The 12,906-nt window shown below is 37.2% G+C and overlaps 1 protein-coding gene across 5 annotated transcripts in view; it reads left to right on the top strand.

Annotated features, from left to right (window-relative positions):
• The window catches only part of inpp5b (inositol polyphosphate-5-phosphatase B), a 32,411-nt gene that overhangs the window by 6,058 nt on the left and 13,447 nt on the right, over nucleotides 1-12,906 (top strand). For 2 of the 5 annotated variants that reach the window (XM_073871829.1, XM_073871828.1), the window contains exons 3-9: nucleotides 1,518-1,615; nucleotides 1,694-1,723; nucleotides 1,911-2,021; nucleotides 4,194-4,331; nucleotides 7,461-7,536; nucleotides 7,731-7,889; nucleotides 12,719-12,820. In XM_073871829.1, the coding sequence (XP_073727930.1) occupies nucleotides 1,518-1,615; nucleotides 1,694-1,723; nucleotides 1,911-2,021; nucleotides 4,194-4,331; nucleotides 7,461-7,536; nucleotides 7,731-7,889; nucleotides 12,719-12,820 (714 nt within the window). Of the gene's footprint in view, nucleotides 1-1,517; nucleotides 1,616-1,693; nucleotides 1,724-1,910; nucleotides 2,022-3,463; nucleotides 3,868-4,000; nucleotides 4,118-4,193; nucleotides 4,332-4,841; nucleotides 4,998-7,460; nucleotides 7,537-7,730; nucleotides 7,890-12,718; nucleotides 12,821-12,906 lie in introns of those variants that run through there. The other 3 variants (XM_073871830.1, XM_073871831.1, XM_073871832.1) reach the window with 3 other exon arrangements.

Here is a 12,906-nt window from a genome sequence, read left to right as displayed (position 1 = left end):
ACTGGTACAATGCTATGTGTGAACGAAGAATAGGATTATGGGTTTGAACACAGACAACGTCAGAACACGTCGTTGACAGCTTCAGGCTAATCATAATATTCTGACACAGATGACACGTTTAGCCCCGCACCGTTTACAGAGGTTTCACGCCACACGCTGCTTGAATTCAAACACATATAAAGTGCTAAAATTGTCAAATCTCTTCATCAGAGTAGTTTAAAACAATATACTATCTATTTGCATAGTAATGCTTTCCGTGAATGTTACAGCAATGTTACGAGGCCTCTTTACGGGAGCGATTCCAGAAGATTTATGGGATGTGTTCATGTTCACAAAGAAGCCTCTTTGACAATTTTATGGAATTTTTATGGAAAGTGCTGTGTGAATGGAGTTCATGTTGAAGGAAAACACCACCGTTTTTCAATATTTTACTATGTTCTTACCTCAACTTAGACAAATTAATACATAATTATCTTTTTTTCAATCTGTGCACTTTTAATCTTTGTACAGCGCCTCGTGAATGTGTTAGCATTTAGCCTAGCCCCATTCATTCCTACGGCACCAAACAGGGATGAATTTAGAAGCCACCAAATACTTCCATGTTTTCTCTATTTAAAGACTGTTACACGAGTAAGTATGGTGACACAAAATACAATTTTTGTTTGGAGCCATAGGAATGAATGGGGCTAGGCTAAATGCTAACACATTCACAAGGTGCTGTACAAAGATTAAGTGCACGCATTGAAAAAAGATAGGCATGTATTAATTAATCCAAGTTAACGTAAAAACATAGTAAAATATTGAAAACGGAGATGTTTTTCTTTAAGTCACCAAGTTGGTCATGTTTTGAAGAGTGCCATTTTTAAAGCACACCCACCATCTGTCTGAAACAGACTTGAGGTTTTAAACAAGCTGAAATGCTGGTTGGTTGGTTAGAGCAGCCTTGGTTTTTACTAAGTTAAACAATCCGACCACGTTTGTATATTTTATATGCATGTTAGCAACTCTGTTCCCTACAGTTCAGTTTAAAGTCATCTAGAGTAACTGTGCATCACTCTCAGTTTTACCACAGAAGTAGAAACTACAAAAATACGGACCGTGGATATAAAGTCATAACCCAACATTGTTTACTACACAACACCAACCTCGCCATGCCGGGGATTAGAAGAGACTGTCGCTCTCTGACAAAGAGAGGTAAAGTCATTCTGGTAAATTCATGGTAATTTACTGAAATTACTGTGTGAAAGAGGCTTAGTCTTGATGACGTGCGACGCTACCTCACCTGATCCCTTTATCGGCCAATGCATTGTCATGTGCTTCAGACACTGGTGTGCAGTTGAATCTGTTAAAAATATATTTATTTTTTATAAAAAATGTGTAATTTAGATAATTTAAACAGTTATCTGAACAGCACCAAAGCAAGGTTCTCTAAAATGTGTATATATACTGACTTACTGATTCATAGGGTTGCACACACACACTATATATAATCTTTTAATCTTGTGGTTTCCCTTCAGGTTATTCATATATTCTCACATAAGAATGGCCATCACTGGTGAGGACGTTACACTGGAGGACATCATTCCCATTTCTTATGACTTTTCGGTTGTTGAAGGTAAAACTGAGTACATTAGTTCATAGAGAATGACACTGAGTGCTTTCATGGTGGATGCTAATAGTTGTATTTCCACAGTTTCATCTCCAGATGAGCTTGCTGTTGTCGGTGAGTGTTTCTTATTGCTTTATATATAGTTTGTGTGCATTGTATAGTTTTTGGATAAATTTCAACAGTGAACTGATACAATCTATGTATCCTGTCAAATGAATATTGGTTAATTAGAGCTACTGTACATTCAATGCGTCAATGTTCAGCATAAATTAAAAACAATGCTTTATTTGTCACTACGTAGGTGCAGATACTCGTGTGCGAGTTACTTATTTCGATGAAGAGTTGGAGCTAAGGTTGCCTTTTGGTTCTCAAACTCGTCTTTTCCTCGTTGAAGTCAATCGGGCATGGAGTGGTGAGACACACCCTCTTCATGACATTTCATACCTTTAAAAAGTATGTAAACACCTACAGTATGTCACAGGTATACACCATAGCCCTTTTCACACAGAGATTACGGAAAATACCCGGAAAAAGCGTCTGGGATTTTTCCTGGATTGTTTGATTTTTGGTTCATTCACACTGACAATGATTTTCTAGAATTTGTGTGTGCATTCACATAGACAGTAAAGATCCCGTAAAGACATAGCTTAGCATAATCCATTGAATCTGATTAGACCGCAAATAGTCCCCTTGGTAACTTTCAATAGCAGGGGACTATTTTCGGGCACTGCGTGATATCATTGCACCTCCAAAGTCCTTGATTATTACACCAGAATGAGAGTATAGTTCCTAACCATATCTGCCTACAAAATCATTACTTTTAATTTTCTGTTGGTCTTAGTACATGATGTAACTACAGAAGAGTCAAGTTTTAAATAGGAAAAATATCACAACTATTTGGTCATTTTTGAGCGCGATGCTAATGGTCTAATCAGATTCAATGGATTATGCTAAGCTATGCTAAAAGTGGTACAGACATGGAGATCAGCTGAATGGATTCCAAAACTGTAAAAATCAAATGTTTAACTCTGGGGGAGCTGAAAAAAGGGCATATTTAAAAAAAAAAAAGATTTTATGCAGTTATTAAATCCGAACACATAAGACAAAACAAAATGTAATGCCTTTAATACATCATCTAAAAGTTGAATAAAAAAGCTTTCCATTGGTGTATGGTTTGTTAGGATAGGGCAATATTTGGTTGAGATACAACTATTTGAAAATCTGGAATCTGAGGGTGCAAAATTAAAATATTGAGAAAAATCGCATTTAAAGTTGTCCAAAAAAGTCCTTAGCAACACATTTGACAAATGATAAATACATTTCTGATATATTTATGGTAAGAAATTTACTAAATATCTTTATGAAACATCTTTACTTAATATCATAATGATTTTTGACATTTAAAAAATCTAAAAAATTTAAAATAATTTTAACTCATACAATGTATTGTTAGCTATTTCTACAAATATACACATGCTACTTATGACTGGTTTTGTGGCCCAGGGTCATGAACAATACTATCTAAAATCCACACATGTTTGTGTAAACGTTTTGTTTTACATAGTTCATGTTCAGTTGGCCATTACATGGCAGGGGATTGACCAGCTATGAAAAACACACCAAAAAAAAAAAATTCTTCTCTAAATATATTTCATTCCTGCTAAACAAGTTTGTGACAAGAGATGAGAACATAGTAAAGAAATGTTGAACACAGACATAGTTGAGCAGTAAGAGATCAGACACTGGTTATTCTGGTCTGTTATTAATTAACCTGCTGTGGTACTTTTGGAGCCATTATGCAACAAGTGTTTTACCGCCTCCATATTTCTTTATGAAAAAGTCTATTAAAAAAAGTACTGTCACAAAGTTTGTTTTCAGTGGGTTCAATTATCAGGCAACAGCCAAATTTAGCAAGTAAACGTTAAGGCGGACGAGAGAAAATAAGATGAAGGTGAAACGAAAGCATGTTAGAGGCGGAGTTTGGTGGCACATAAGTAGATCTTGTCAGATTGAGGCTTTTTACACTTCACAATCTAAGTGTCGAAATGAAGAGTCTTGCTTTCTTAAATAATTGCGGAAGTTTTCATCATTTGGATGCTAAAATCATCAACTGAAAATCTGTCAGAATAAATGCTTTTACTCAGAGGATTTAATGAACACTCACTGGAAGGGTGAGGGTCCATCCTAAACGCTGATGGCAAATATCAGGGGTCCATCAGATGTGCACAATAACAGGAAGAATGTAAGAAAACTGCAAGGTAAGCAGCGGTCACAATATAGAAACTGACTTGAGACACCAGCAAGCGCTTGTACAACTAAAGGGAAGTTAGAGCTCAGCTGTACATATGCTGAAAGTGTGAAAACAGGTCTTGTAAGTGTAAGAGAAACTGCAAAGATAAGATTAGACTTACCCTGATACTTGCTTCAGGAAATATATATCTAATTCATGTCTGTCAAATTGTATGGGGAGAGAGAGAGTGAAACAGTGCAGCTCATTCAATGGGAGTTGTAAGGATAGAATTTTTTTTATAAGTGTATTGTACCTTTAACAGTAGATGAGTGAATGTTTCTTTTAAACTTTTAGATGTCTGTGAGCAGTATCCGAAGGTAGAGCCAAAGTTTGATTGGCTCAACAAATACAGAAAGGTGTCAAAAGGGGCAAAATCTCTAAAAAAATCTCTTACTTCAAGATCCTCCATGCCGAGTCAAATGAAGAGATCTGGTAAGCACCCTTTTAAACTGATCTGACTCTGAACTTCTTTCTCCTGTGAGTGACATATCTCTACTAATATATATAACTAGATACAATTATCTTACTTTCAGAGAGGATTACGTTATTTTAATGAACAATTCGGATGATTGACATCATGGTATCACCAGCAGCGTGTTACACTAATCCACTTAAGTTAACGTTACTTCAGCATACTAATGCAAGTGTAAACACGGCTTACATTGGTTAGAGCTCGTTTTGTTGAGTTTATTACGGTTATGTATTATAGTATTATTTCAAAATGTTGTTATTTTGTCTGATATAAAGTGTAGAACAACAGTGCCTGACTGAAATTTGCACTTTGCACGACGGTTAAAGTATTATTACAAATCTTACTACGATGAAGGCTTGGGTACCGGTAAATTGAACTGATTGGCTGAAAGAAAAGACGGCCGTCGAATGGACCAATCACACTGCGCGTTACGACTCGGCTCATGAATATTAATCCAGTGACGTACTGCACGCTACCGGGAAGGAAGTTGCGAGGCGTCGTCGACATGACGCCATCATATGTATGAGTCCAACCTTCGCTATAGTAGAGCGTGTAGAAGTGAGGCGCTGTTGGATTGTTATGTGTGTAAGTCCGGGCAGAATGTAAATACAGAGAAATGTCTCTTGGTAAGAGAAGCGCTGTGCTTTATATTGTCATTGGGTTGATGTTAATCTTTGGTGTATTTGCGCTAGCAGTGTAAAGCGGTGTCTTTTTTCCTGTTAGTTAGTTAGTTTGCTGTATCTCATCATACTGTATGTTGTGCTGCTTACAGTCACTTCATTCACTCTGTATTCACGTCTACTAACAAGTACCGGATATATGATGGGTTTAATGGGAACAACACATTCACTGATTACATATTAAATGCATTGCGAACATTTGCTTTCGTTAAACGTTTTCAAATGTAATGTCGACGAGTGGGTATTTACTTAATTAGTTCAACATAATGTCTATATCTTGACTATATAACTTGTATATAATACAGTACGTCACTTAAAGATGTGTTGCTCTCTCCAATATTATGCACTAGTCAGAAACGTGCACCTGTTTGTCTGGTTTGTTTTTGATGTATTTTGCAGACAGTCAACATTCATTGTGTTGCTGTGGCTTTAGACAAACGATTGCTTTGAAAATTTCCCTTATGTTTGTTTTTGACCACGCCCACATTCCTTATCTCCACACCCTTATGACATCACAAGATAATATACACCTTCCTAACTCATGTCATTATAGTGGCACTTTGACCTGACCTCAGGGTGACTTGTTATCAGGATAGATAATGGCGTTCACAAAGTGATAGAGAAAGCAAATGTTTGAAAACAGGAAGGTTATATTTATGAAACCCTGGATCAGACCTCACAGGATTCACCTGCACTCATTTAATCACATGTGTAATAATGAGTGACCTGGTTTACAGTGTTGGAGGTAACGCATTACAAGTAATGCGCATTACGTAGTAATGCGCATTACGTAGTAATATTACTTTCCTGAAGTAACGAGTAAAGTAACGCATTACTTTATAAATGTACACACAGTAATATTTGAGTTACTTTTTTAAGTAATGCAAGTTACTTTTCAGTTTAATGAATTCAATTTAAAAATAAAATAATGCACTTAATCAAACACAGTATTAGGGGTTGTGCACACCAAAACTTTTAAAGGCGGAGTGCACAATGTTTGAAAGCCAATGTTGATATTTTGATATTCGCCCCACACATACGCAACCCCGGCAAGGATGTCGGTTAGTAGACACGCCCCTTACTGCTGATTGGCTACAAGTGTGTTTTGGTAGTCGGCCCGTCTCCTTTTCCAAAGCGTTTTTCAAACATTGTGCACTCCGCCTTTAAACGCGTCTGAAAACGGCTGGAGGACGGCGACTGCCAGCTGTTTTTTAGCTGAGTGCCAGCTTTCTTCAGCTAAGCGCTTTGGTAGCTCTGATACTTCTGATGTGAGCCGGTTGGTTGCTGTGGTAATGTCCCGCCCCTCCACTGTGATTGGACGGCCGTGTGAGAATTGACATTGACGAGCGGAGCTTTTCACCCAAAGTTGAATATTTTTCATCTCTCGGCGCTCAGTAGTGATGCGCCATTAAAAACAAAATAAAAAACATGTATGTTGCGACTAATTCCCTGTAGAATATATTAAATATTTGGGAATATTTTAATATTTTATTAGGTTCTTTGATAAGGTTAAACTACGTAGGCCTACGTGGCAACGTAACTTCCGCAACGTAGCCTGCGCAACATAACTTGATATCCCCAAATCTTTGGCATCACGTCACGGAAGCGCCAAGTAGCTCCCGCTGCCAGCCACAACAACAAAACAAACGAATAAATAAAAGATGAAAGACAATCTGTGGAAGAAATTAAGGTACCGAATCTGTGAATAGTTAAAACGCTGCTTTGTAAATGTTGAAAATGTTTATCATGATCCTATCTCTATATTAATATGACTATGCTGATTTCAGGGCTCCAGACTGCCACCAAATGGTGGCATTTTGCCACCAAAATTTGAGAGTGTGCCACTGAATTTTACATCCAGTCGCACATGTGTGACCAGTAAATTTGACCTTTTTTGTGATGTGACACTGAATTTGAAACAGCACGTTGTACTTTCTGCATCTATCATCAAAGAATTTATTAGTAATACAGTGGAAATTAGTAGAAATGTGATTATTTGGTTAGCATGCTGATTTACAGTGTGTGCCCCAAAATTTTCTGGTTGCGCCCCTAAAATTTTCAGTTGGGGGCCACTTTGCTCCTAGTGAAAAAAGTTAGTCTGGAGCCCTGGATTTCTATGGTTTATTCGAGTATGTTGTTGCCAGTTTACAGGCCGATGTTTCCAAGCACTTTTAGGCTTAAATAAAGCCTCTTTTTATTTTCATTACAAAGTAACTTAAAAGTAACGTAAGCATTACTTTCCCTAAAAAGTAACTGAGTAACGCAATTAGTTACTTTTTTGGGAAGTAACTTAATATTGTAATGCATTACTTTTAAAAGCAAGTTTCCCCGCAACATTGCTGGTTTATAAGTGATGGTTATGGTATAATGTACGGCTAATCTATCATCAACTTTCTTTCAAACCTCCAGACAGATCACACGCAGGTGACAACAGCCGACAGCATAAAGAGCTCCAGAAGACCAGAGGAGACGATGTGCCTGACAGGTAACGGTCCTAAAAAATATTTCACAATTATAGCTTTTAGTAATAACAAACGCACTGAATGTTGTACAACTCATTTCTGTTCTTATTGACATAAATTATAATTTGTCACTCAAACAGAAGTAATATTTAAAACCTGGTGTGGTTTTGTCAGATGTTTGTTTAGTACTAAAGGATATGATGTGGTTTGGTTTCAGTCAAGAGCGAGTGAGAGATGACCTCATCCGATTGTCTCAACCCGTTCTGTCAAATAAAGACCAGATGCTGGCAATGCCACAGTTCGGCCTGCGAGACAACCTTATCAAATGTGAGCTGCTTAAAAATGAGGACGCCTACACCTACATCCAGAACTACAGGTGCGGCACCTGCATTCATCTGTTTATAGGTCTTTTATTATAAGAACTTTATTTAACCAGGGTAGACCGGTAGTGTCTTTTGACGACAGATTGATGTAGTGTTCCTATTAAAGCCCAATTGGTAGAGGTCATCCAGGAAACACACAAAAAATCATCAGCTTAAAGTATGAATGTAAGCGTGCCCTGGCCAAAATAGCAGGGGTATCATTAAAGATTAGGGATGGGTATTTTTTTATTTTATTGATATCAATTGCTTATCATTATCGGTTATTATCCATAACAAAACACGGCATATATCTCATAAAACTCATTGATACTACTATAATTCGGTGCAAAATGACATGATGTGAAAAGATTTCAAGTTATTTTATTACTGTTGAACTTGACAGCAGTTTACAAACACCTCTAAGCAAACAGAAGTAGATGCATAAAGCACATACGTGCCTCTTCTGTCGCTAAATCTAGAGAAAGAGTTGCTAACACTGGTGAAACACTGCATCAGTGCAGAAGTTGTGGTTTATTGCCATAGTTAGTGTGCGTGTGTGTGCAATCTGACACCAACAGCTCAAGCTGAATGTTAAGTTTGCTTGAAGCTGCACTGCAAAAAATTACTTTCTTACTTAGTATTTTTGTCTTGTTTTGAGTAGAAATATTAAAAAAATGAAGTTAAATTAAGGTGCTTTTTCTTGATGAGCAAAATGATCTAAAAAAATAAGTCTAGTTTTAGTAAATACATCTTGAATTAAAGCTCCAGTGTGTACTTTTTTTAGTTAATTCTTAGCAAAAACCCATGTTTTCTTCCAAAAGTATGTGCTCATTCATGTGTAATTACTTCCACCCCACTAATCAAAGTATTCTCGTAAGTGTAGAATCTGCTATTTAAAATACATACGATCGAGTCGCTCTCTGGCTGAATCCATGTTGTGCCTCCATCTTTGAAATACATTCGCCGACGAGGGACATTCCTGAAATTCAAGCTCCGCCTTTCGCGCTTTCAGAGTACACTCAAGCTGGCCGCGAGCTGAAGCCTACGGAGGTTGCATGTGTAGGCGGTATACGTCATCAAGACAGTCTTATTTCAGAATATTAACAATAATAAAGCTGACATTTATTCTTAGTTAATTGTAAATTGATGTAATATGCTTATGACTTGCGAATGTAATGCTCAGTTAATTTAAATAAACCAGCCTTGATGACGTATGCAGCCCGGATATGCGACCTGCGTTAGACTGAATCCTTCGGCCGCACGCCGTGATAAACCTGCGATCTGCTTTGAAAGCCTGTTGAAGAACTATTCTCGAGGACATTAAAACAAGTCGCCAAGGAAGCGAAACAGGGATTTTAAACGACAACGCGACAGGAAAAACATCAAGACCAAAGTCAATATTGGAGTTAGTTTTCCAAGATGGGTCTCATTGGACAATGAAGTTGTTATCTTCACCACAGGTAATTCAGCATATTCGTTTACATCTATACAGTTTATGTTGTAAACTTGAAGTTTTATAGTTCCTTGGCTAACTATAGCATGGGTATGCGTAACACTTGTTAGTGTAAACATGCATGTGGTTTAATGTCTTGGAACAGCCACACGCCGTCTCTCCGCCCATTTATGTAATCTGAGGTAACTGTTACTGAGATAAATGTTTTTCATCTTTTCTGACATCTAACGTAGCACAAACACACGGTGACAGCGCTATTTTTAGCCTTTCATTGATAAAAGCGTCTGATCTGCGCGTCTTTCGTTTCATTTTACAAGCGTGTGAAAGTTGAGCGATCTTATTTCACCAATATCAGAGAAAGCTCTTACATATACACGGACATGTAACGTTTACTTAAACATAAGCATTGGACTCTGACATATTAGTTCGCGTCCATTTAAACCCGTCATTACTCTAGCTCATGAGTAAATGACAGAGGGACTCGTCCACAGACCATCTCCTCAGTAATCTGAAGAGAAGCGGTCGAAAATGGACAAAAAGAGACGGATTTAAACACCAAGTGTAAACGTAATGTCTCTCTCTCGTCCACTTGTGATCTGATCGACGAAAACACATCTTAATACCAAGTTTAACAGCCCCTGTAATAATTTCCTCGCGTGGATGAAAAAGGAGTGTCTAAGCTACGTTTATGGTTGCTTTTTGTATTTGATTTTAAGCGGATATATACAATCAGACTTTTTCCACGTTAAACATAAATCTGTGTGCTTTGATGGATCACACGCAAATGACATTGCAAATAGTTCATTTTTTTCATTGCTTTTGCTTTGTAGCTACTGGAAGCCATGTTAACCTTGGCATGACACGGCCGGGCCACCGTACGAGTTAAAACGCGTTCCGAATGGGGGGGGCTAGAAAGTAATATTCAGTTGGTTGTCATATAGACTTTCACCGCTTGATGGGAGTAGATCCTACACAGTGGAGCTTTAAGAATTTTTTATATTTCTACTGAAAACAAGACTTACTTTTTTTGCAGTGTGTGATGATGGAGAGATAAGAAGTGTGGTGCATTGCTTGAGTTATATGGCGTGTTTTGTTTGTTAATTATATTAGTAGTGTTGCCTCCTTTGTTTATTATTACATTACTGCATATGTTGCATTTAAATGCATTTGACAGCCGCTTTTATATAAAACAACTTGCAGTGATTTACAAGGTGTACATTTTTTATCAGTTTGTGTGTTCCCTGGGATTTAACCCATGACCTTTTGTTAACGCAATGCTCTACCACTGAGCTATACAGGAACTCAGGTTTTTACACTGGTGTCGCTTAGTGTAAAACCTTTTAACCGTTTCTACCTCGCCGCAATGACTGATCTTCTGCAAATAAACACACAACGCACATGTGCAAGGATATCACAGCCACATCTGACAAATGTTGGCCATGTGATGACAACGTTCAGGTGCGCAAAATGAAAAGCAGTAGCTTCTAATTCAATATAATAACGTCAAAGTATACAGAGAAAAAAACAAGCAAGTATCGTTTACAGTATTGTTTGTCCTGAAGCTTATCGGTAGTTTAAGATGCTAGCTTTCCAACAAAGCCTTGTCCAGGGTTCCCACGGGTCCTTGAAATCCTGGAAAGTTCGTGAATCTGAGGGGGGGGATTCAAGGCCCTGGGAAGTTTTTGAAAATCTACATACATTTCAATGGTCATTGAAAGTGCTTGAATCTATATTATGCAAGTTTTTTGGGAAAAAAATCCATATATTTCCCTGTGTAGTGTAGTATAATATCATAAGAATTCTAGACTTTTTAATCACACATGCAAAAATGTTTCGCCTTTTAAATGCTTATATCTTCTGTATGGGAATGTTGATTCATACAAAAATGCTTTTTTTGCATAGTTATGTTTGACACATGAAAACGTCTCGGGTATGTAACTGTTGTTCCCTGAGAAGGGAACGAGACGCTGCGTCTCCCTTGCCATACTTCCTGCGCCCTTGTAACGTTGTTTTTGGCAATATTTCAGATAGCAATATACTTCCTGTGTCTCGCATCACCCTGTCTTTGTCGTTAAGCCTCACCATTGGTTAAATTTGATATACACATTCAGACGGACTTACCTTTGGAGGCGTCCCCAAAGTGTCATCGCAGTGACGCAGCGCGTGTTCCCTCGAAAGGGAACTGTAACAATTTATCTTAAAAGGTAACACGATGTAACCCTGTTCTCACTTGAAATGTGTCCCCACATTTAGTCTTTAAATTTGAGGGTATTGGACCTGAAAAGTCCTTCAAAGGTCCTTGAATTTGAAGTTAACTAAGGTGTGGGAACCCTGCTTGTCATGGTAACACAGTTTGACTTCAACTTACTACAGTTATATATTGTGTAATTATAGTTTTTTCTTATAATCTTTTAAGTTTTAAGTTCATTTCTTTTTAATTATGCTTGCTTGCAACTAAATCTTATTGTGATTCCTTCACTTTTTTACCGTTTAAATCAAATTCAGTAATTTAATTCTTTATGCCATAATGCTAATTAATATATTGATAAAGATAGCCGAACTCCAATGTAGCGTACCTATGTATTGCTTACCCAAACTGGAAAAACGATCGGTTACTGTCGATTACCGATATGTCCAACAATTGGTCATCAGTGCTGATTCATCAGGTTTAAATATGGTCTTGGGTTGGTAAATGCTAATGTGTATAAATATGCTGAAATTTTTGATAATGTTTTAATATAGCCTACTCTTGACTGGATGAAATCATAGTCTGAAGGTAAAAAATCTGTGCCCATTCATCATACACTGTGTGATTTTCCATGAAGTCTGTCAATGTCCTCCAGTATCTGCAGACTTTTTCCAACAATTATGGATGTAAAAGTTGTGTAGTGTATTTCAGGCTTTCGTGATGTATATGACTCTAGTCTCTTATTCTATTATTAGTTTTTTACTTTATATTATTATACATTTCTATTTTTTATGATATTTATTATACTTAAAAACAATGAGATTCATTGCTCATGCAAATATAATGAATTGTAAACAATGTTTTGAATGTTAAAGAGGAACCGTCTGGCACGAACTCTAAGCTTATTTATAGTCTTTGGCTGTGTGTTACATGGTTAGGATGCATGTGTTTCACTTCAGTTTTTCCTAGACAGCTTTTGCTGAGTGGACTGTAGTGCAAGGTCACTCAGTTTGGATGAAACCTGCAACGTTCATTCAATACTATTGAAAGATAAATGTTTTCACATGAATAAGATTTTTTATATAAAAACTGTACTGCTTTATATTGACCTCACAGTTGTAAGATGTTTCTTTATTTGCACCGGCCGCTTCTCTCTTCATCTTCATGTGATGGATTATTGTGTTCTCATTATGTACTCACAGCTTTTTTCTGGGCACCTACAATGTAAATGGTCAAAATCCAAAGGAAAGTCTTATTCCATGGCTGGGATCCACCGCAAATCCTCCAGACTTTTATCTTTTGGGGTAAGACCTTTCTGTAATTTTATCAGTAAAAAAACATCATATAGATGAGTAAAATATATAAAGAGAGCGCATGTCAAGCGAAACCT

Source organism: Misgurnus anguillicaudatus, chromosome 10, assembly GCF_027580225.2.
Source record: "Misgurnus anguillicaudatus chromosome 10, ASM2758022v2, whole genome shotgun sequence".
NCBI classification, from domain to species: domain Eukaryota; kingdom Metazoa; phylum Chordata; class Actinopteri; order Cypriniformes; family Cobitidae; genus Misgurnus; species Misgurnus anguillicaudatus.
Note: the sequence above shows the minus strand (reverse complement) of the source record. Positions and strands in the feature narration are given on the sequence as shown.